A 24,202-nucleotide genomic window follows, 5' to 3' on the forward strand; every position below is an offset into this window, starting at 1 on the left:
TTTCTAGTTTTCAAATATTTTGAACAGTGCCTTTTATTCTGAACAAGGGCATTAGTGTAAAAACTAAAGTACACTAAAATAAAACTGTATTCTGTCTCAGTGCTACTCACAACCTGCTAGAACTTTCATGTTTCAATCACATGTCTGGGGGAATTGGCTGGGCAGGAGTCCCCCTTCATTGCTTCTATAAAGAGCTGGGGCTTCCAGGTACTCATCTACAAAGTGAGGTATAGACATAATTTCTTCTATTATTGTGCACTGACTATGAAATTTAATTATCTCTTCACTTTCTTGTTTCACCTGGCAAAGGATATAAAAAAATCCAGATAGAGTAACAGCAAAATTGGGAATATTCATTACTCATGAACCACTTTAAATATTTTCAGTCCTTTCTATTGAGCTACCCCAGATTTCAATCTCCCTTCATGATATGTGCCCAGCTTCCTTTCTTCATTAACACCCCATACTTTAAAGTTCAGTTACACATCTGCAATTTTTCTTGTTTACTTTGGGACATCTCTGTAGATTCAGTTCACTATGGTCTCTGTTTACTAGAATAACAGCCACAAAGCACAATGGGAGTTGGCTTCCTAAAATAGTTTACTGACTTACTGCCTTAAAAATATGACTTTAAGATAAAACTTATCTTTTAATCTTAACTTTAAGTAAATATTATGAAGAAAAAATGTATTCTTAAAAAACTTGATTCTACACACTACTTAAATGAGAAAATTTTCTGAAATTCAAACATAGCAAGCTCCATTTGCTCAGCAATGAGGTACTTGCACAAAGTTCCCCATGGCTTATTGGTGTACAAATTTATAGTAATGAAGACTACTTCTAAGGAAATAATTTGACATAAATGTTTGTTTTCTCTTTAAACTACTGCATTTAAAAAATCATTCGAGTTGTAAACACTCAAGGATAAGCCAGTTTTAGGATCACATTATTGTGTCACAGTAACAGAAATGTGAATCACATTTATTTCTTTATTTCATGGATTTAGGTTCTCCTAAATTCTCATTTTGAGAGACTACACTCTTGACATAAGTTGTTAGGAAAATCCAAATCGTCATTCTTGGCACCAAGGTGTCAAGAAATAATGTGCTATCATGAAATCACACACAATCAGCTGCTTTTGTATTTTGGTTAACCAGGTAGTTTGAAAATTATTATCCCACTAGCCCTGTCTTCATACTTATGAAGCAGAACTAGAGGAATTATACTGAGGTATACTTTGCGGTAGTTCTGTTGCTTCTCTTTTGCCCCAGAACTAACCATGGTATTGAGGATGGATATTGCAGAAATTATGCTTTTCACCAGGTAGCTGTCACCACCTATCTATGGCGTCTATAACATATTGGGTGATGTATTAGCATGGTTTTCACTACTCTAAATTTGATGAAAGTTGTACTTTTTTTCAAAATCTTTCTTCTTTTTTTTTCATTTTTTTTTCTTTCTTTACCTAAACATTAAGTTTCAGTATGTAGACTTATCACTTTTAGATTAATTTCTGATTTTACAGAAATAGAAATAGGAAAACATAAGTATTAGCAGCCAAGGTTTTTGTGGTTACATTTTGTTCTTTTTGTTTATAACTGGGGGAAACTTTTATATGGTTTAATCTGGGTTGGGGAAAATATCCTATATTGTCTGATGGTCCCACTGTTGGCCAGATAAAAATTTTGATAAATCAACCAATCTGTCTTTGGGGGTCAGAATTTGACGCCTACTTTAAAGTATTTTAAAAAACTCTTTGTACAGTACATGTGTAAGGAGCTCAGTCCTGTATTCAGGCTTACGAGGGTATTATTTGGTGGTGGTGTTTTTTTTTTTTTAACAGCTATTGCACATCTTCAGGGCTTGTGAGGAAAATCAAGCATCTAAGAGTTTCTTCCTCCTTATCAGGAGGAAACCAGCTTAACATGGTAATGAAAAAGCACAACTGGTCGTTGACTGGGAGTTTAACTGACAAAGAACAGTAAGAATGGGTGGCCTTTTTCCCTTTATCACTGCAGTTTTCTTCAGGCATGCAGGTTGTTCAGCCTTAGTCTGGTTTATAGCATAGTCCTTATTATTTTCATTTAATAATCTAAACTTAGGTTCTTTATATGACTTTACAAATGTGCATATTGTTTGTTGTCATTTTTATTTTTTTCTGAAAAACCTCACTCAGAGCCAGTTATTTTGAAAGCTATTTGGAACCTAACTCATTACAAGTTTCTTTACTCCATGTGTAAAATCTGAATGTAGATACTGTCCAAACTGTCCAAAGAGTAATATTTGAATTCACAGTAACAAAAGTTACAAAGTTTGTGCAAAAGATATCGTACACCATTGGAGTACATAGAGCTTGCTATAGTTAATTTTATATATAAAGATGCATTTCTCATTAGAACTATTTTGTGCTACATTAAAAGTTAAGTATCTGATTTAATTTTTCCCTAACAATAAAACTGAATGTTTATTTAATCTCAGAAATTTTAAGATGTAAATTGTATATTTATGATGTTTGTAAATGTTGTAATAAATCATTGGAACCTTTTAAACACCATAATTGCTTTGGAGCTCTTCAAGTTTTCCAAGGGTCATGAAGTAAACCCGGCTGTGGCGATTACGCAGGGTAGAGGTAAAGAACAGCTTTAAAAAGAGAAAAAAAGACACCATCAGTAAATATTTAATATCTTGTAACCTGATACATGACAGATAGAACTATAATTTCAATTATTCCACATTAACCAATTAAACTATTAAGCCATACTATTTACTGAACAGGATTTACTGAAAGAATAAGACTTTAAATTGGTATGAAATCTAAATTATATATTAAAAAACAATCATACCATATTCTATATAATGGTACTTCATATGGTTTAAATAAAATTAAGTTTTGGTGTGGCACTCATCTGTGGACATTCTTGATTAGTTTTGTTTAAGGATTCCATTTGGTTTAAAAAAATCTGATTTTACTCAAGTTGGCTTTACTTTATTTTTTAGTATAAGGAAATGATTAAATTATTTGATGTTGTTTACCATTGTTGCTGGTATTTAAGAGGCCACTGAAATTTTCTACTTGGTGAGGGATTTTCTATTTCAGTGAAATGGGCTGACATCAATAGAATGATATTGAGTTAAATTAACCAGCTTAGAGAGGAACATGTCTTATGATAATGGTCTGTGCCTTAAAGAAAATTAAAACAGAGCATGAACATAAATAGCAAACAGAGGCCTCCTTTTTAGGAGTAAGGTTTTCCACATCCACAATGAATATCCTTGGAAGGGTTTTGATACTGATGATGATAACAATGATAACCCTAGCTACCCTTGACTTAACACATTTTATGTGCCAGGTAGTCTGTGAGACGCTTACTATATATACATTATCACTAATTTTCAAAATTTTTACCAGAGGAGTTATTAATATTTTCATTTTGGAGATGAATGAACTATGACTCAAGAAGATTAATCAAATTTCCAGGTTCTTACACCTCATTAGGTGACAGAGTCGGGACTGCATGCTAAGTCTATCTGACCTTGAACACTGGTTCTTCCCATTGTATCCCTTCATACTGCAAACCAGTACTTTTCTTCATGCACAATTCTTTACCCTGATTGTTTTGGTGTTAGTTTGAATCCTCTGCAATCATTTCAAAATGTGGATGTTTCCTAGTTTTATCAGGATTATATTTTCATGCTATTATTTCTCATTGTATGTAGAGACTGCAATGATTTCATACAAAGCATATTTTCCATTGAAACTATCTGAATTGGTTGTTAAAACTGATCATATTACACAAATAATTGACTCTCAATTTATTTTTCTTTCCTGTAAAATGGGATATTCTACTGCAAAATAAAAACTTGTTTTTATCAATAGTTTGCCAATTTGGGAATTATACCACAAATATATTTATGGCCAAAGGAAAAGGATTTTCTTTCTTTTTTTTTTAGGAAAAGGATTTTCTTACTTAATTTTCATTGCCTGCTTTATTTTTGCTTTAACTAGGAGATATAAACAATACCTTGTCACCTCGGGTACACAGAAATCTCAGTTTCTTAATTGACCTGCGCTTCAGTTCACTTTCCAGAACTCTTGACTGCAAAGAGCGGGCTTCAATGGCCCTTTGGCCCCATCCTGTGGTTCGCTGTGTACACTCAACAGCTACAGGAAAAATGTAAAAATCAGAAAAATACAATTTTTTCTGTTAGTAATAGTAAATTATAACCACAGTCAACATTTGATTATTAAGATGCTCATTATTACAGTGCAGGTAAACATATTCTGATTTTCCTCCTTCTACAGTTAATCATTTGACCATTACGCTTCTCAGCAGTGGTATTCAAGCAAGCTATCCACTGTTACAATTGTGATCAACAGTGAATAACTGGATCTTAATTTGTATTTATATTCCTATTCTCTAACACCACAGGAAAAGATAAGCATTAATTTTACCCTGTTTGTAGAGAGTAAAATCCACCAACAGCCATTTATTTTCCAGTTTAGTTGAGGTAAAGCATTTCATAAGGGTTTGTATTTGTGCTCAAGTGACATACATAAAAACCCAACTAACTTCAAAATTAAAACTGTTAAAAATGACTTGTTCAGATAATGACTTTAGCAACTCTAATTCAAGTCAATGAATGACCACATTATAAGCAGAACTAAACCTAATTTGATACTGTTTAGGCTGAGTCTGACTAAGGAAATTTTATTAAGATTTCAACTTTTGGACCTTGTGTCACCTACATGGTAACAATAAAGATTATGACAAATGGATGTTGACAGATTGTGACTACACTTATCATGGTGAGCATTGAATAGTGCATAGAATTATAAAATCACCATGTTGTGTATTTGAAACTAATATACCATTGTATGTCAACTACGCTTCAATTAAAAAAAAATGACAATTGCCTTAAAGTAGAAAACCTAATTATGTAAATAGCCACATACTCAGCTGATTCTGTGAGGTATTTTCTGACACAGGGAGCAGTATTATCATTAAATGTTTAACTTTTAAGTTGATTTTTTTCCCTGTACTTCATAGGAAAGTAAATTTCCATAAATAAATTCAATCCTGTATTTAAAATAATATCAATATTTTTTACTGTGTTATGTTAGTCACCACACAGTACATCATTTTTGATGTAGAGTTCCGTGGTTCCTTCTTTGCATATAACACCCAGTGCTCCATGCAATCCATGCCCTCCTTAATACTCATCACCAGGCTCACCCATTCCCCCAAATTTTGCATCAACATGGATGGGATTGGAGGAGATTATGCTGAGTGAAGTAAGTCAAACAAAGAAAGTCAATTAACATACGGTTTCACTTATTTTTATCACCTATGTGAATACTTCATTAAAATTGGTATTTTGTCAACAACCACACAGAGCAAAAAATTCTAAATTTAATACTTGCTGAGTCCAAACACACTCTTCATATGACATCATGTAATTTCTACTTTAATTCTGAAAAACATTAATTTGCCATTTAACCTAGCAACTGAGTTAGCTTGCTTATGAAGTGGGATCCAATGATTTGGAATGAGAATGCTTAGTGACACCTGCTGTGATTGCTATGCTTCTATATATTTGTTTGAAAATACAAAGCAATGATCTTATTATTGAAAATATCTATTATATCTCAAGAAATATAAATTTTAGATTGGGGAAATCTGGATCTAGGTTAGTTTTAAATAGCAAAGCAGTTGTTTTTAGACAGAAAGGGAAATTGATTTCCTTAATATAAATGTTACACTACAGTCCTTAGTATATTCTCAAAATATCCTTAATACACAAACCAAAATATCACATTCTTATAGTGCTATAATTTATTTACATAGAGAGAGATGTGTTTCAAATCCTTTCAACTTAAAATAGCTTTTTGTTTTAGGTCAGAAATTGTTCTGCCTAAGGACAAGAGTTTACCAGATGACATTTCAAGACCTCTTTGATTCCTATGAGTGTCTAGTGTCATAAACATAGAGGTTTGCTCAGTTTCCCATTTGAACTGAATTTCTTTATTTCAATTTCTGATTAACATATTGATCACAAAATACCACTGTAAAGGTTAGAACAAGATTTGTTATCTTCAGTTTCTTTTTCTGTCAATTATAAGCATTTACCCCTGCCTCTTAAAATGGTTTTAAGCCCTTGGGAGTTCTTCCCTGTTTGAAGAAATTGGAAGAGGTTTCCAGGACATTGTTAACACTATGAGTGCAAAAAGAAAGGATTCTGCAGATGCAATGCAAAGTGCCATCATCTCATAATGAAAAAAATGTTCATTAAAAAGCATTTCAAACTGGTCTTTAAAGCTGCATGGAGAACACATTTAGCCATTTCATAAAGATTTCAGAAGCTTTTGAGTCCTTAAGAGACAAACTGCCTTTCCCTCTATTTCTCCGTCCTTCCCTTTACTTCTCCTTCCCCTTTTTTCTTTTTTGCTTCATTAATCCCCTCTTCTTTTCAGGAACATTTGTCCTCCCTCAAATCACTCTACTCTCCTAATAATTGTACTGTTCATATGCATTCTGCTCCTTGTCTAGAATCACCTTTATAGTCACCAAGCCTCAGAGACATATACAAGAGTCTCAAGTTATTCATCTTTTCCAGATCAGCAGTCCTGCATTCATCAAGAAGAAAAAAAAAAATGTCCTGGCATGATGAAGATGAAAGGCAGTTTTCTTTATTTCTTTATGTTGCCATCTGGATAGTACCTAATAGGTATTCCAGACAGTCATATTTACCTCTTTTGTAAATGAAGAATGATGAAATCCTAGTGACAACCAAAATGTCACATACTTAGTTTGTATTTGATTCTTCACAGGATTATCACTCTCTAAATAAAACACTATTTACTATATGAAATAGAAATATTCTGCTCTTCTTTTATGATTATTTGGCAGTCTCCTAAGATAAAGGTAAACCCCAAAGATCAGGGTGAGGACCATTTCCAACATCTGCATAAAATGTCTAAACAAAGGGAGTTAAAATAAAATTACAAATTATTGTGGAAAGGAATTCCTTCCCTAGTTTAATTATATTACTATTTCACATGAACAACTAAGACAGTCAAAATTAATCTCTTTGTGGTAGCCTTGTGAGTTTATTTAACATATGGTGGACATACACACCTTACTAAGGGAATAAGTATACAGTATCCTAAATTAAGCTGATATGCCTTGAGAAAATATGATATTTCAGAAAACAGAACTTTCTCTGAGATCATATAAAAGAGAAAAACTTTTGTACATACCTACTGAAGATGGTATGTCTTTCCACACTTCAAGGATCTTCTTGAAGAGTTGTTCATTTGCTTCCATAGAAAGGGCTTCAGCATTGAAAGTGAGCATCATGCCAATTCCCAAGGAATCAGGTAAAATGATGATATTCTGTGGTATAATGATTTCCAGGGGCTGGAATTATGTTTCATAAAGATTTATATGTCCAACATTTTATTACTACTACTTTAACTGAAGCAGCTTGGCTGAGCAATAAAGACCAAAAAAGAGTTTGAAGCGCAGGGAGAAAGAGAAACTTCTATATTAATATTAAATAACATGTTATCCAACACTTGAAAAGAGCTTTTTGTATGTCATAAAGGCATTACTGATTAATAGTGTCCTTTATATTTAGGAGAAAACTTTGTTTGAATAAAACAGAGATACATTTCCAACAGAGAAAAATTTGTTGAAATTTAACAAAATGTGTATAATGATAGAAGAAACATTACTTGTTACAGAGTGGGACTTCAGATTCATTTCAGCACATTAATGAATAATTCAGCGATGAATATGCGAACCAACTAACAAATACACAAGCACTAGTTACCCAATTCATTTAAATCAGAAATAGAAAATTAATTTAAAAATAGCTTGAGCTTGGGGTGCCTGGATGGCTCAGTCAGTTAAGCGGCTGCCTTCCGCTCAGGTCATGATCCCGGGATCCTGGGATCGAGTCCCACATCTGGCTCCCTGATCGGCGGGGAGCCTGCTTCTCCCTCTCCCTCTGCCTGCCGCTCTGCCTACTTGTGCTCTCTATCTCTCTGTCAAATAAATAAATAAAATCTTTTAAAAAATAGCTTGAGCTTAAAATGTTTATAAGGGGCAACTTTAAAATATTTATCACTACTTGAAATATAACAGTCATTCTCCCTTCACAAAAAATGCAAGCTTTTTAATCTAATTTATAAATCACTAAATGTCTTCAATATATAAATACAGAGCTGTATTAGGTAACATAGTATCAAATACTAAGAAATGTATAAGAATTTGTAAATTTTATGATGCATAAAACAATGTGACAAAATTTACTTAGGCTACAGAAATTGCCATATCAATAGTATTTCCCTGAGAAATTAACAATTACATTCCTTTATTATTTCTCTAAATTAGCGAGTTACAAGAAAAAAAAGGTCAGAAACTATACTTGCCAAACCCAGCGTACTCAGGCCAAGTGCTTGAGGCCATGTCTCAGCAACAACAATCCTTAAAACTAAAATGGGGATCCAGAGGCAAAAAGCAATTTTAATACGTTCCCTGTGCACTTGCATGAGCAATTGAATCAGAAAAGAGATGAAGGAAGAGAGAAAAAGAAATTGCAAGAAAAAGATTGCCTCAAAAAGAATCTGTTTAGAATAAAGCTGGACTGCTGCAAATCAAGAAAGCCCCAGAGGTAATTCCTTGTTTCTCAGATGATTCCAGCAGTAACCAGATATTCTTTAGCACACATGGCTCCCTTGTAGCATTACAGGTTTTATAATCTGGCACTCTTGGAAAAATATCATTTTTAGTACATTCTGTTTCAGAAGACACTTTCCTCCCTTTTATTAGAGTTCTTTCTCTTTTAATGGGTCAGTACACTAGGGCATTTAGCTAAAAATATTATTTTTGAATATATTTAAGTTATCCTAATTAGGTCAGAAAATATATTTTTTTAAAAAACCGATCTCTCATTCTTGCTTCTGTGATAATGAACTGATTGCTTCAAAAGGAAATAATTCTCCTTGCTTGGTAATCAAGTGGAATACAGAGTGCAATCTTCTTGAGTGATGTTTCAAATAAGTATAAATTTGGACCGATATTGCAATATTTAATATGGAACTAGCTTCAAAATAAAGGTTATCAGCCATTACATAAAAAAAAAAATAAGATGCAGGAAGCTATGGAACACTCCAACTGAAAAGTACTATAATATTTATATTAATATTAATCTGAACTCATATCTAAGTGGCTTTGGCTGGGCTCAGTTAAACATTTTCTACATTATAAACAGGGTGATTTCTATATGCTCATAGATGACAACTGAACTATGAGTTAATTGTATTGTTAATATGACCAAAAATTTTTTAATGTTTCCACTAATTGTTTGACAATTGCTCTATGGAATTTGTCAGAGATTTATGAGACAATCTGAAAGCTATGCAAAATATCACATTACTACAGTGATTTAAAGTACTTAAAAGTTTTCTTCTTGACTTTATATAATGCTAAACTACTGAAATGTTAGTTGTCAACAAACTGGGGAATTAAAAAAGGGTGAAGAGGGGTTTGTTGGTTCAGGCCTTTCTTTTAAACATCATTTTCCATAAAACAAACATCATTGCTACCATCAAATCTGAGACACAGTAGAATTATATTTTGTATGGTGCATGTGTATATGAGGTATTATGTTTGAACTCTATATAAATGATATATATACTATTTTTATAATTATCCATATTTTAGATATTGTGCCATAGTTATTATTTATAATCATTTAAGAGTTAAGAGCTGAAGTGCATTAGCTTTTAAAATGCTGAATCCTTTGATCAGAAAGTCTAACCATAATTGATACTATAAGAGAACACTTTATGATAATTTGCTATATATCATGGTTAAAGTTCTACAATTTGGATAAAGAAGGAGGATGATAATGCTGCAATACTGGTGTAATTTTTAAAGAATCTGTTTATATATTATAGGGTGCAGAAAGACTGAAAGGAAAGATTGCAAACTCACTCATCTACTAAGACTGGTTATTATAAATATATAAAGGTGAATGATACACAATATGTAGTATATAATCCATCCGAAAGAGGGCAGGCATAAAAAAAATTTAAATAAAAGGGGGCAGGCATGACTCATTTCCAGTTGATAATGGCCAGATAGTAATAATGGCCAGATGTTATCAGCTCTTTTGTTTCATCAACAGAAGTCCAGATTTTTAGGTGTACACTCAATTCATTTAAAAACAAACAAAAAAACTGTGCCAGACAAACAAAATCTATCTGAAGAATAGACTTAGCTGTCTGGACTAAGAAACCATCAGTCATTTCTGCTTATCCCTTACTACTTTCTGACACTCTATACTTACCTTTTAGGTTTCAGTTCCAGTACAGATATTAATAATCATATTTTTAAACCTTTAAGAGTTTTGACAATAGGAAAAACTCAAATTATGGTGTACAATTATTTCTAGGGATCTTACGTTATTTGGCAGAGTCACATCAGACATAACCTCAGATTCTGCATCAATGATGTGATATCCATCTGCTGAGCTGAAGAAAATCTTTAGTCTTTTTTCAGTACCAATAGCCAGGTCAACTGTCACTGGCTTATGACAAGCTGTTGGAAACACCTGTAGATATAAAACCAAATATGGCCAAAAGGCCAAAAATGACACTCTAAGGCAAAACTTCCCCCTGCTCTTTTGTTTAACAGGTTTATAAAACCATGGTTGATTCTTTAAATTACACAATATATTTAGACTATATTATAACTTTTTCTTAGGTCTGTTACTACCCCAAGAACATAATTATATTCAGGTTCTATAGGGTGCTTGGGTGGCTCAGGCGTTAAGCATCTGCCTTTGGCTCAGGTCATGATCCCAGGATCCTGGGATTGAGGCCCACATCAGGCTCCCTGCTCAGTGGGGAGCCTGCTTCTCCCTCTCCCACTCCCCCTGCTTGTGTTCCCTCTCTTGCTATGTCTCTCTCTGTCAAATAAATAAATACAGTCTTTTAAAAAAAAGAACATAATTATATTCAGGTTCTAAATTTTGAGTTTCCCTTCAGAGGCCGGATCTCCAATGATCATAAGAACCTTGTATGGCTCATCACTCTGTTTGTTGTCTTTAAATTCCTTGCCTTGAGCTTCAGCAAATGAAGGAGCTCATCTGGTCTCTTAAACCGGTTCGCTGGATCAGCTGCCTGTATTTTTGCCAGTATTCGTATATAGGCTTCATAGGACATGTAGTCTCCTTCAGAGTCTGCTGATTGATCAATGCATACTTGGTAGGGAATGAAAAAGGCCAGACATGTTAACCTACCATAGACTGGATGTACTCTAGGCTCCTATGGTTCCTAGTCCAAGGAAATAAAAAGCCAAACAGGATTCATTGCCAAGTTCAGGTCACAGTAGAGGACTGGACATCACAGGATTCACCATATTGTAGTCATGAGGTGAGATTCAAGAACTGGAGGAAGGACTTAGACCAGAAACTGTATATCAATCTAGACAGAGTGTTGGTACTTATCTTCTTTATTTTCCAGCTCCATATCAGGCAGCTCTGACCAATCAGCAGACAGCCAAGAACAAACCCATATCCAAATACGGAGAGCTGACCCAAGGCCCAATTTAGGGAGATCAGATCAGAGATATAATTTGTGTCAGACACAGACTGTCTATATCGTAGTCTGTGCTATTTAAAAACAAACATATTTATTGTACAAATAGACATCGAGAGGTAGTCATAAAAATTAGTCCATCTTTACTGCATACATTTGATGTTTTGGCTGCAAAATATAGCATGTAAGCAGACCTTGACCTAAGATACAAAAATATATCATAAATACCTTGCTGGAGTCTATTGTGATGTGTCCTTAATCAGTGCTTTGTAAAAACTTGTCCATGGAACAACTAGTTCAAAGCCAACTGGAACATTTGCTAAAAATATAGATTCCCAGGCCATACTCCAGACCTACTAATTCAGCCTGGGGTTGGGTCTGACATCTAAACTTTTAACAAATGCTCCAGATGATTCTGATGTACACTCCAGATTAGGAGTTACTGGACTCTATATAATGCTCCCAGTTCATTAATCAGTCCTCACTGTTATGGAATAAACACAAAATAATCCTATTGACATAGAATTCTGGAGTATTATTAAAAATAAGAAAGATAAAAAGAATCCCCAGCTTATGAGATGAGATTAAAAAGTCATTAGCAACTTAACTGTTTGGGACACCAACTGGTTACCTTAAGAGGCTGATCCATAGAAGTTCAGTTAAACCATAATAAAGGTGGAAATATTACTGGTAATCCAAATAAGCCTAACCACCATTCCTTGTAATAGTTCTGGAGAGAAATGTGTTTAGAGTTCCAGCTTGGAAGAAATATAGACCCACCCTTCCCTTTCCTCCCCACCCCCATCTATTGTAGCCCTGGTAATTAGAGCAAAGGCTTTCTCTTCCCTCATTCCTCTTCCAATGGGGATCCACCTTCTGCCATTGCCACACCTTTCCTTACCTTCCCTCTGCTCTCCACCCCCCACTAAGAGAGAACAGGGACTTTCTTAGCTTCAAGTCATTGGGGTGGCACCGAAAGGCTGTGTTTGGGGCTCTAGAAGAGAAGGTCTTCATGTTGACTACAGGAATTGGGAGTGAGGAGCTGGTAGGGAGGTCCTTTAAGGGGAGGGATCAGGGATTTCCCTCACTTTCTCCCTTGCTGTGGTGCCTGTGAATTATCTAATAAAGGGTTAAATGATAATTATTGACATGGTATAGTTACATTACATTAACTGTAGAAGAATGGTATACATTTTTGCTACTGTATTTCAAAATATTTCTCTGTTTACAATTTCTCAAAAGAAAAACCATATGATCCAAAGAAGAAGGAGACCACTTACTTTAATAGCAGTGCTTTCATCGAAGGACTTTGGTGCCCAAGCATAAAGGTGAATTGATGATTTCAAAGCAATTGCAATATATGTTGTTTCTTCATGCTGAACTACAATGATAAAATACAGAGAAGTAACAATGCCACAGAGTTAACAAGAACACTGTAGTATTTGTGTTAGTCATGAAAAATATCATAACTACAACATAAGAGTGCAGATCATATATTTTTAGAAAAGCTATTTACTTACAATTTGATGACCCCAAAAAGTGACAAAACTATCTAGTCTTATGAAGTGTATGTATTAGCCTTTAAGAGCACTCTATACACTGAAAACCATAGAACGTTGTTGAAGGGAATTAAAGAAGACTTAAATTAATGGAAAGATTTCCTCTGTTAGTGGATGGGTAGACTTAACATTGTTAAGAGGCCAATACATGGATGAATCTAGAGGGTATTCTTTTTTTTTTCTTTAAGATTTTATTTATTTATTTGACAGACAGAGACCACAAGTAGGCAGAGAGGCAGCAGAAAGAGAGAGGAGGAAGCAGGCTTCCTGCTAAGCAGAGAGCCTGATGCGAGGCTCGATCCCAGGACCCTGGGATCATGACCTGAGCTGAAGGCAAAGGCTTTAACCAACTGAGCCACCCAGGCGCCCCACCTAGAGGGCATTCTGCTAAGTGAAATAAGTCACACTGAGAAAGACAAATACTTATGACTTCATGTGTAATCTAAAAAGCAAAATGAATAAACAAACAAAAAGAATCAGACCTATAAATACAGAGATCAAACTGATAGTTACCAGAAGGAAAGCATGTGGAGGATGGGCAAAATGGGTGAAGGGGAGTGGGAGGTATAAGTCTCCAGTTAGGGAATGAATAAATCATGGAAATAAAAGGTACAACATAGGGAATACGATAAATGATATTATAATAACGTTGTATGGTGACAGATGTTAACTACACTTGTGATGAACACAGCATAACAAACAGAATATGAAGCACTATGTTTTACACCTGAAACTAATGTAACATTAGGTATCAACTATATTTAAAAAATTCAGCTGAGCCTTGGTCAGCTCAAAGACTTACGAGAAAAAAATAAATCACTGTTGCTTTAAGTCACTAAATAAATAAAATAATAAAAATGTCAGTATTTCAAAAACAGGAGAGTATTACCCAAAATGATTTATGGATTCAATGCAATTGCTATTAAAATCCAATGGCCTCTTATGCAGAAAGGGAAATGTTGATCCTAAAATTCATATGGAATTGGAAGAGGCTCCAAATAGCCAAAATAATTGTGAAAAAAGAAAAACAAAGTTGGATGACTCATACTTCCCAAATTCAAAATTTACTACAAGCTACAGCAATCAAAAGAGTGTCGTCCTGAGATAAGGATAAACACATAGATCAACAGACTAGAACTGGGAGTCTGCAAATAAACCCATACATTTATGGTCAACGGGTATCCTGACCATTCAGTTGGGAAAGAATACTCTTTTCAACAAATGGCACTGGGACAACTGAATATCCACATACAAAAGAATAAGTTGAACCTCTTACCTCACACCATATACAGCAACTAATTCAGAAGGGCCAAAGACCTAAAACTATAAAACTCTGAGAAGCATATATAGAGGTAGATATTCATGGCATATATAGGGATAGATATTCATGGCAATGGATTTTTATATTTGACATGAAAAACATAAGCAGCAAGAGAAAAAAAATATAAATTGGGTTTCATCCAAACTAAAATTTGGGAGTATCAAAAGACACTGTCAAAATGAAAAGATAACCTATGAAATGGGAGAAAATATTTGAAAATCATATATCTGATAAGCTCCTAGGATCCAGAATATGTAGAATGCTTACAACTCAATAATAAAAATATGATAGATAGATAGATAGATAGATGATAGATAGATAGAAGACACATACATGCATACATACATACTTGACAACATTAGCTATCAGGGAAATATAAATCAATACTACAATAAGATGCCACTTCACACCCACTTAGATACCTAGAATCAAAAGACAGACATCTACAAATGTTGGCAAGGATGAAGAGAAAATGGAGTCTCCATACTTATGGCAATGTAAAATGGCACAGCCACTTGGAAAAACAGTGTGGCAGTACTATCCAAGAGAAAGGAAATATATATAAACAATGGATATATAAAAATTGTATAAACAAAAGGTGTATCTATGCAATGCAATACTATTCAGCAGAAAAAGCAAGTACTGATACAGGCTAGAGCATGCATGAACCTTGAAAACGTTATACTAAGTGACAGAAGTCTATCACAAAGACCATGTATGATTCCATTTAAATAAACTGTCCAGAAAAGGAAAAAAAAAATAGAGCAAAGGAAAGTAGATCAGTGGTTATTTAGGACTGTGAGGAGAATAAGGTGAATGTTAAGAGGGGTGGAATGTGGAGTGATTGCTAATGGCTATGGCGGTTCTTTTTGGGATAATGAATATGGGATTATGATAATGGTTTACACAACTCCATAAACATACTAAAAACCATTGATTGTACACTTCTAAATGGGTACATTTTTGATATATAAATTATTCCAATGCAGGTGTTTTTTAAAAAGAAAAGAGAAAAAAGAATAAGAAGTATATGCTTTCTCTCATATAGACTTTCTGATTCCTATGGAATATGTTGGCCTACTTGCTAGATTTATATGTTGTACCAAAACCCTTCTTCCTTGGCAGAAACATTGCTTCTGTCCTTTCTAGTCAGATTTCATCAAAGACCAAATATAAGGCTTCTCTTTCTATCCCCCTTCTCTTATTCATATTCTCTCTCTCTCTCTCTGATTCTAGTTATTTTATCTTTCTCTTTTACACTGTTCCCAAGCCGGTCAAAGAAGCATGATTAATTAACCTCCAATAAGCAAAGAAATTTTCTGTTAAACTAACATTTCCTATAATTTTAATACATGGCAGTAATTGGTGTCAATCAATTATTTTATGGATCTTGAAAGGCTATGAAAACTCCATGCAAGTATGAGTACATGGCTGTCTTACTGTATGAAGATGCTATTGTTTCACCTGCCAGTAGACAAAGGTTTCTGGTTGTTATAAGAGGTGGGGAGGGCTAGAATGGGGACAGCCAGGAAAACACATCTTAACTAGTCCATCTCCTTAGCAAGAACACAGTAAGATATTATTATAATTCATTTTCATAAACTCTTATTGAATTAAAAAATTTACAAGTTAATAAGAGGAAGGCAGTTCTGCTATATAAACTCCTTGTTTAACATCTGGGGATCTCTTTCATCTTTGGCTACCAAATACATATGATTTGGAGGAGAGCAGTGATACATAAAACTAGAAGAAAGTAGTGTATTTATTTAATTCCTGGTTTGTTTGGGTACTCATTTCTCCTTTTAATGGTGTATGAGTACTTATATACACAGATGCAGAAATCTATTCTGGAAAAGCCCTTATATGCAAAACAGAAATGATCAGTCAGAATAACAATAACCTGCTAAAACTCATATTATGTGATTCCAACTATCTCTTACCTATGCCAGTGGCTCTGTCTGAAGGGGTAATTAATGAATAGGAAAGAAGAAAACAAAGGCTGATAATAGAGGGGATTTGCTTCAGAAACAGAATAGAATGGGATAATATCACTTTCTAGTTGTTGACAAATGAGAGACGGATTCTGAGACCATGGAGCTATGACTTCATTTTGTAGTGAATGGTTGTAAACAGATAGGACATAAGAAAAAACACTAATTAGACAGAAAATACATAGCAATTATACTCATGAATATTGACAGTGGGAGCAAGAGCCAGTAGACCACAGAATTTTCTTTTGGGGGGCCCCTGGGTGGCTCAGTGGGTTAAAGCCGCTGCCTTCGGCTCAGGTCATGATCCCAGGGTCCTGGGATCGAGCCCCGCATCGGGCTCTCTGCTCAGCGGGGAGCCTGCTTCCCTTCCTCTCTCTCTCTGCCTGCCTCTCTGCCTGCTTGTGATCTCTGTCTGTCAAATAAATAAATAAAATCTTTAAAAAAAAAAGAATTTTCTTTTGGATTCATTGCAAAGCTTCCTGGTCACTATTAAGATAAAATTTCCAATTTAAGAAAGTGGAATTATTATGTAATTCTATTTTACAGCTGTTCCAAGGAAAGATAATATCATATGCATCTCCTTGCAGGTTATTGAAGGTGCATCAAGAACATTTATATGGTTGGAGTTATATAAAGCAAGAAAGAAGTATCAATTTATCTGGACAATGAGAGTGACTGGGAAGGGGAGAAAGGTAAGAAAGTAAACCAAACTTCAATAGCTTTTTAAGTTAAACGATATTTTCTCAACAACTATGATTGTGGCATAGAGGACCTGGAAAATGTTTCAGTGAAATTCACTCATTTTTGTATAGGAAGTTGCAAATTATTTTCATTATCTACTTTGCCTCTCACGGTAATGTACTTCACTAACCGAAAGAAAGCAAACTTTATATAGCTATAGTAAACATAAAATCGGACTTACGGACACTGAAGTGTTCACATCCTGTCAACTTATCAATAGCTTTGCAGGCTTCCTCTGTCTTTAGCATTTCCTCTTGTCTTCTTTTACTTTCTGGATCATCATTCAAAATCTTGTTCCTCAGCCAGGTCAAATGATACACCCTAAGTCTGTTCTTATGGCCTGATAGATAAGATGGAGTGTTTTTATTCAGTCTATTTTTTTCATATATTAGAAAAACAAAACAATAAATGTATTTGGTCCTTTTAACTAAATATTCTCATTAAAGTAGAAAGCACTTTTAGAAAAAACTACACTACTAGGTTCTTCCCTTCGGAGTTTTAAAATATGATAGCAAAGTCTTTGTTAGCCTCTCACTTCCAAGAGATAGTCAAAATGCCTATTAGCTACCTATGTGCCTGTCTGAAGAGAAGTAAAATACTTCTTTGAGACAGGATAAGACTGCCATGGTACAGCAACAGAATTACCATCCATTCATTCATACTTTGGCTTTTATCTAAGTCATGATCCCTCTGGGATTCGGAGACCCAGAAGCTGTTCTTGGTAGTATGTATGTATGAGACGGATGTCTGATGTATTGACTGCTAGGAATAGAGGGCTAGTGGGAAGGGTCTCTTTGTGCTCTTTCATTCCATCACACTTAAAAAATAAAGCTTTATTATTTTTTTCTCAATCAAATTTATCTTTGTTGCTAATTTTGTAATTGTAAACCCCAGCAAATTCTTACAATTCCTTCAGGAAAAACAAGCCATCGAATTACACATTTGTTTTCATATGTAGTGACTTTGTATTCATTTTTTTACAGTTTATTGTTACAAAATTTCTAGGCTTAACAATAAGATTATTACTTATGTGATTAATTTTATATATGTTTTTACATGACATTTTTAAAGCAAAATTAGAATTCAGACATCTATGTGTATTTCCATTCTAATCTTAAGTGGTAGAATAAATTTGCACTCTAAACTATTAGGTATCTTTCTACACTGATGTTCTCAGTGTTATTTGATGCAAAAATAATCCACATTTGACAAAAATTTGAGCATTAAAAAGGGCACATTTGGGTTAGAGAAAGCTGGATAAAAATTAAAGAGATCTTATCCAGATGTGCAGTCTCTAAGCCACCCAGATGTTTTCAAAATCTAAATATTACATCTGTGTACCTCAAACAATTATAAATGAATAAAATGAAACATGATAAAAAATCATGAAGCTTTAGCATATCTATAGAGGATTTTCTCCCCTAACCAAAACTTAAAGCAAAGTTAATAATTTTTAGGTATATACATAATCATTAATTAATGTGCCATATAGCTATTAGGTATAGACAGGAAACATGCAAACACATATAAATAACTTTAAATTAGCATCATTTTATTCTACAGTTAAACCATTTTTTTAACTTTTTCTATCCTTTTGTCAGTTGTCTTTTGCCTATAGTTGACTTCAGTACTAATGTTTTCTAATACCAGGTAATGTTTACTAATGACAATTATTATTAACATCTGTTTATTTGCTCTCTCGTATTCAGAGATTCAGGTTCTGGCTGACCAAAACTAAGAAGTTCAATTACTATGTGGGAGGAAGGTGGAGGTCTTAGGGTATCCATTCTCGTTACTAATCCTGTCTGTAGGTACTCATGATACAGTGCTGTCAGGGACAACAGAGTTTCATTTTTATCCAATTATTGTCTACTTTGTTCTTTGTTGTTTCTAGCACATTACAAGAAAGTATATGATGGATGTGGTCATCTGCACATGGGTGGGTGAAATTGTGAGTTGTAAAATTGCAGGTGGATACTCAGAAAAGACCTGAAAGATGTAAATGACATGTTTTTTTCTCTTATCAAATAACCTAGGTGAGGTGCATCAAAATCAAATATCCAGACACCAAAGGAGAGTGAGAAGTTAGTTTAAACTGCAAATAGAATGACCCAGCAATTGTACTACAAGGTATTTACTCCAAAGATACAGATGTATGAAAAGAAGGGTCACATGCACCCAATGTGCATAGCAGCAATGGCCACAACAGCCAAACTGTGGAAGGAGCCGAGATATCTTTCAACAGATGAATGGGTAAAGAAGATGTGGTTTGTATATACAATGGAATATTACTCAGCCATCGGAACGGATGAATACCCACCGTTTTTATTGACAAGGGTGGAACTGGAGGGGATTATGCTAAGTGAAGTAAGTTAAGCAAAGAAAGACAATTATCATATGGTTTCACTCATATGTGGAATATAAGCATTAGTGCGGAAGACCATAGGGGAAAGGAGGGAAATCTGAAGGGGGAAAATTCAGAGAAGGAGATGAACCATGAGAGACTATGGACCCCAGGAAACAAACTGAGGGTTTCAGAGGGGAAGGTTGCGAAGGGAAGGGGTAGCAGGGTTAAGGGTATTAAAGAGGACACGTGTTACAATGAGTACTGGGTGTTATGATTAACTTATGAATCTTTGAACACTACCTCAAAAACTAATGATGTACTATACAGTGGTTAACTGAACATAATAAAAAAAATAAACTATAAATATATAAGAAAACATAAGTAGGGAAGTTTGGTGTCCCAATTTAAGGTTATATTTCAAGTGCTTTCCTATGAAAACTTTTACCTAAGAAAGTCTTTAGCCTAGTTTGGAACCTAATTAATCTACATAATTACTTAGCTAATTTTAGTTCTTAAACAAACCGGAGATGGTAATCAGCAAATTGAGTGGCTCTACAACTTGAATCTGACGGAATGGTCTTCGCTTTATCAGTTTAATGATGTCTGCCTTTCCACTTCTGTCCATCAGATACAGATTAGATCGGGTTCCCAACAGCAAATTCACTCCTGTTTGCATATAAAAAGAAAGGTGCTATATTAGCTCAGATTATATTTTTATAATTGAATTTATATTAGCACTTTTGCAATTACAGTGCACTGGTCTGTGCAAAGATGCCATATCACTTTAGGCTAATGTTAACCTCATACGGTGTAACAATGAACTCTACCAATAAAACAAATTTCTCTGAAATACATTAAAATGTAGAAGACAATAACTTCTGGCAATATTACTACTGGCTGGTGCCTGGTGTGGCATCTCAAAAGGAGAACTTTATAAATATCTCACCACCATTTAGCAGAATCCTAAACTTTATAAAAATCAATCAACCTTTTTGAAAATTACCTTTAAATAAAGGATGTCTAGTGAATATGACGAATTCAGTTCGGTTGATTCCTCATTCTTAATTATAACTAAGGGTTTAATGCTTTTACAGTAATTATATGAAAATTATTTTTAAATTGGGTGAGTCTGTTCATGCATATATTAAAAAACTTACATTGCAAAATACCTGTGAAAGTAATTCCTACTTTTCTGTATCTAAATTCCTACATTCTATTCTTTGTCTGCTGGCTCTATTTATTCAAATATAAACACTGTTAAAAGTTTGAATGAGAGGGCTGAAATAGAAGATTAAGATAAATTATAATATACTTCACACCACTGTGGGAGTTTTCCCCATAACCTGAGACATAGGAAAAACTTAGCCAAGTAATATAATGGAGAACACTTCAGTGTTTTCCTTTTACTTGGAGACTATTTGTATTTCAAAGATATAAGGAGAAAAGACAAGTGTCTCTGCTTTCATTTTTCTATTCTGTCCTTTACCAGCTCTCTAAATAAAGGCTTGTGGCAGATTTAGGAATTGCATTTACTCCCAAAGAGGAATCAGAGAGGGAGGGGGAAATACAGTCAATTTTGACTACAATCTTTTATTTTTCAAAATACAAAACCACTAGTTATAAAAATGAATTATTAGACATTAATTAGATCTCTGGGTAGTCGCTGGATTGAAATGATAATGCAGTAAACTCTGCTTTCTTGTTATCTGCCACAATATAGTAACTTTGATGGTAACATGTTTTTTTCTAAGTTATTCAATCAGATAGCTATAATGTTTGCTACACTGCTCTACTTTTAATTTAAATTTCTGTCTTCTGTTCAAACATGCAGTGAGCAAAATCTATGAAATTGCAAGTCAGAGGTTGGCATTTACTTTGAATTTCTTCCCTCCCATGTATTTATTCTGTTTCATTTATGATTCACACTGGCTTGAGGTAAAATATTGTCTGAGCCCTACTAATATGGTTATAATTCTTCTAGGGTAAAGGACTGAAAAAAAATCTATCAAAGTTAAGACATTATCAAAGGTCATACAGATGGCTAATAGACACATGAAAAGATACTCAACGTCACTCATCATCAGGGAAATACAAATCAAACTACAATAAGATACCACCTCACACCTGTCAGAATGGCTAAAATTAACAACACAAGAAATAACAGATGTTGGTGAGGATTTGGTGAAAGGGGAACCCTCTTATTACTATTGGTGGGAATGCAGTCTGGTGCAACCACTCTAGAAAACAGTATGGAGGTTCCATAAAAAGTTAAAACTAGAACTACCCTATGATCCAGCAATGGCACTACTAGGTATTTACCCAAAGAATATAAACATACTAATTCAAGGGGATACATGCACCTCAATGTTTACACAGCATTATCAACAATAGCCAAATTATGGATATAGCCCAAGTGTCCATTGACCAAGGAATGGATAAAGAAGAAGTGGTATAAACACACACACACACACACACACACACACACACACACAGAAATATTATTCAGCCACCAAAAATGATGAAATCTTGCCATTTGCAACGATGTAGTTGGAGCTAGAGAGTATTATGCTAAGTGAAATAATTCAGTCAGAGAAAGATAAATATCATATGATTTCACTCATTTGTGAAATTTAAGAAAAAAAACAGATGAACATAAGGGGATGAAAAAGAAAGAGAGAGAGGCAAACCATAAAAGAGACAGAACAAACTGAAGGTTGCTTAACAGAAGGTGGTAGCAGGCTGGGTTAAATGGATGATGGGCATTAAGGAGGGCAATTGTTGTAATGAGCACTGGGTGTTATATATAAGTGATGAATCACTAAATTCTCCTCCTGAAACTAATATTACACTATATGTTAACTAACTAGAGTTTAGATAAGAACTTGAAACATTAAAAAAGAGACAATATTGAAAGAACTTTCTCTACAAATCCACAAGATTATTTAAAAACAAGAACATACAGAAATATATCCTGTAATACTTCATTAGTTATTAAATGCTACACACCATCTTAAAGTAAAAATACTAAACTCAGTTTTTTAAAGATTTATTTCTTTATTTGACAGAGAGAGAGATATTGAGAGAGGGAACACAAGTGGGGGGGGGAATGGGAGAGGGAGAAGCAGGCTTCCCACTGAGCAGTGAGCCCGATATGAGGCTTGATCTCAGGCTCCTGGGATCAGGTCCCAAGCTGAAGGCAGATGCCTAACAACTGAGCCACCCAGACACCCCACTAAGCTCAAAATTTTTAAATAATCATAACCTAGTCCAATTTTATATTTTATTCAAGTCAATTCAAGTTAAAAAGAAAAACAGTAAAAAGGGGAGGAAGTGCAAATTCAAACACCAAACTGCCCTGAGTGAAAATAAATCAGTAAAAAAAAAAGGAACAAATTAGCTACTATAAATATATATTTTTATTTGTTTTATAATGATGTGGTAATAAGTGTTTTACATCTATGATTTTTCACAAGTTTGCTGCATTGATAAAAAATATATTCTTTTAAAAAACAACTCAGTTTTAAGAAACCAAACATACCCCACAAAGAACCGCAACAAATCTCGGAAGTGAATTCCTTCTCATACATGTGGATTAGTGGTTTTTTACATGCAGGAGACACATATAGTGGGTTAACATTGACTTCAGAGGGTCGTTTAGGTGGTTTCTCAGGTGCTTCCACCAATCCAGCATACACTGTGAAGAAGTAAGGGGGAGATACTCAGAGAAATTACTAGTGTATATACCATATGTACTTGAATGTTTCCACAAATAAGAGACAGCCCAGAAAAGTTTCTTTTCCTTTATTGTATTTTATTTTTATTGGAGGTATCATTTCTATAACTCCTAAACCATCAAATAACACAAATCATGATGGTTAAAATATATTTCTGAATATGAATATATTTCAAGTTACTGTGATAAGATTGCAAAATAGAATCCAGATGAGAGATTCAATTACTCAATTCTAGTTTAAATTCAGGTACCATAAAGCCTCAGTGAGGAGCATACCTTTTAAAGCATGTATCCATCTGAATTTATGTTAATTAAATATCAGAATGATTTCATTCTTTTCAGACCATAAACCAGTGGTCAAACACTGTAATGTGTGAACAGACTGCAGCATTTGCAGATTATATTAAATGCACTTACAGATGGCGCTGGCAAAGTCAGCATTTGCAGCTTTCCCAGAACCATTGGAAGAAGAGTGGCTGGCAGAAAAACCTGATTGTGTTGATGCTTCTGATATGTCCATGCTGTTATTCTCATCATCAGGTGCTGCTAGTGCAGCACCTGAGGCAATGGCATTTGAGGCCTCGCTTCTACCACCAGGCTCCTAAAAGAAGATCGAAAATCAATTTTGACTTCATTCAGTGATTAACTATGAAAGAAATACAATATGCCTAGAGGTCATTTGAAAAACAGAATGCAAAATTTTAGCATCTATAATTCTGCATCCTTTGAAAATCCACATTTATCAGATGAATTCATCAGTGTTATCAGAAGAGAGAGAACTAACCGATATTGAAACAACTGATGTCAAAGGTAAAATTCAAGGAGCTTAAAATCCTAAAATGGGCAATTTGGGGCCTAATGTTAGTGGAATTTTTATTATATACTAGGCATACTGCTAGTTA

General features: G+C 34.3%; 1 protein-coding gene across 1 annotated transcript in view; it reads right to left on the reverse strand.

Annotated features, from left to right (window-relative positions):
* Positions 1-2,544: 2,544 nt before the first annotated feature.
* LOC111161307 (Nik related kinase) overlaps positions 2,545-24,202 on the reverse strand; it is a 137,518-nt gene continuing 115,860 nt past the window's right edge. The window contains exons 20-29 of the mRNA XM_022524898.1: positions 23,718-23,901; positions 23,106-23,261; positions 20,090-20,233; positions 17,402-17,560; positions 12,885-12,989; positions 11,129-11,271; positions 10,471-10,620; positions 7,259-7,418; positions 4,023-4,162; positions 2,545-2,640 (exon numbers count right to left, since the gene is read on the reverse strand). Of these exons, the coding sequence (XP_022380606.1) occupies positions 2,545-2,640; positions 4,023-4,162; positions 7,259-7,418; positions 10,471-10,620; positions 11,129-11,271; positions 12,885-12,989; positions 17,402-17,560; positions 20,090-20,233; positions 23,106-23,261; positions 23,718-23,901 (1,437 nt within the window). The remainder of the gene's footprint in view (positions 2,641-4,022; positions 4,163-7,258; positions 7,419-10,470; positions 10,621-11,128; positions 11,272-12,884; positions 12,990-17,401; positions 17,561-20,089; positions 20,234-23,105; positions 23,262-23,717; positions 23,902-24,202) is intronic.

Source organism: Enhydra lutris, unplaced genomic scaffold, assembly GCF_002288905.1.
Source record: "Enhydra lutris kenyoni isolate GAN:26980312 unplaced genomic scaffold, ASM228890v2 scaffoldscaffold83, whole genome shotgun sequence".
Classification (NCBI taxonomy): domain Eukaryota; kingdom Metazoa; phylum Chordata; class Mammalia; order Carnivora; family Mustelidae; genus Enhydra; species Enhydra lutris.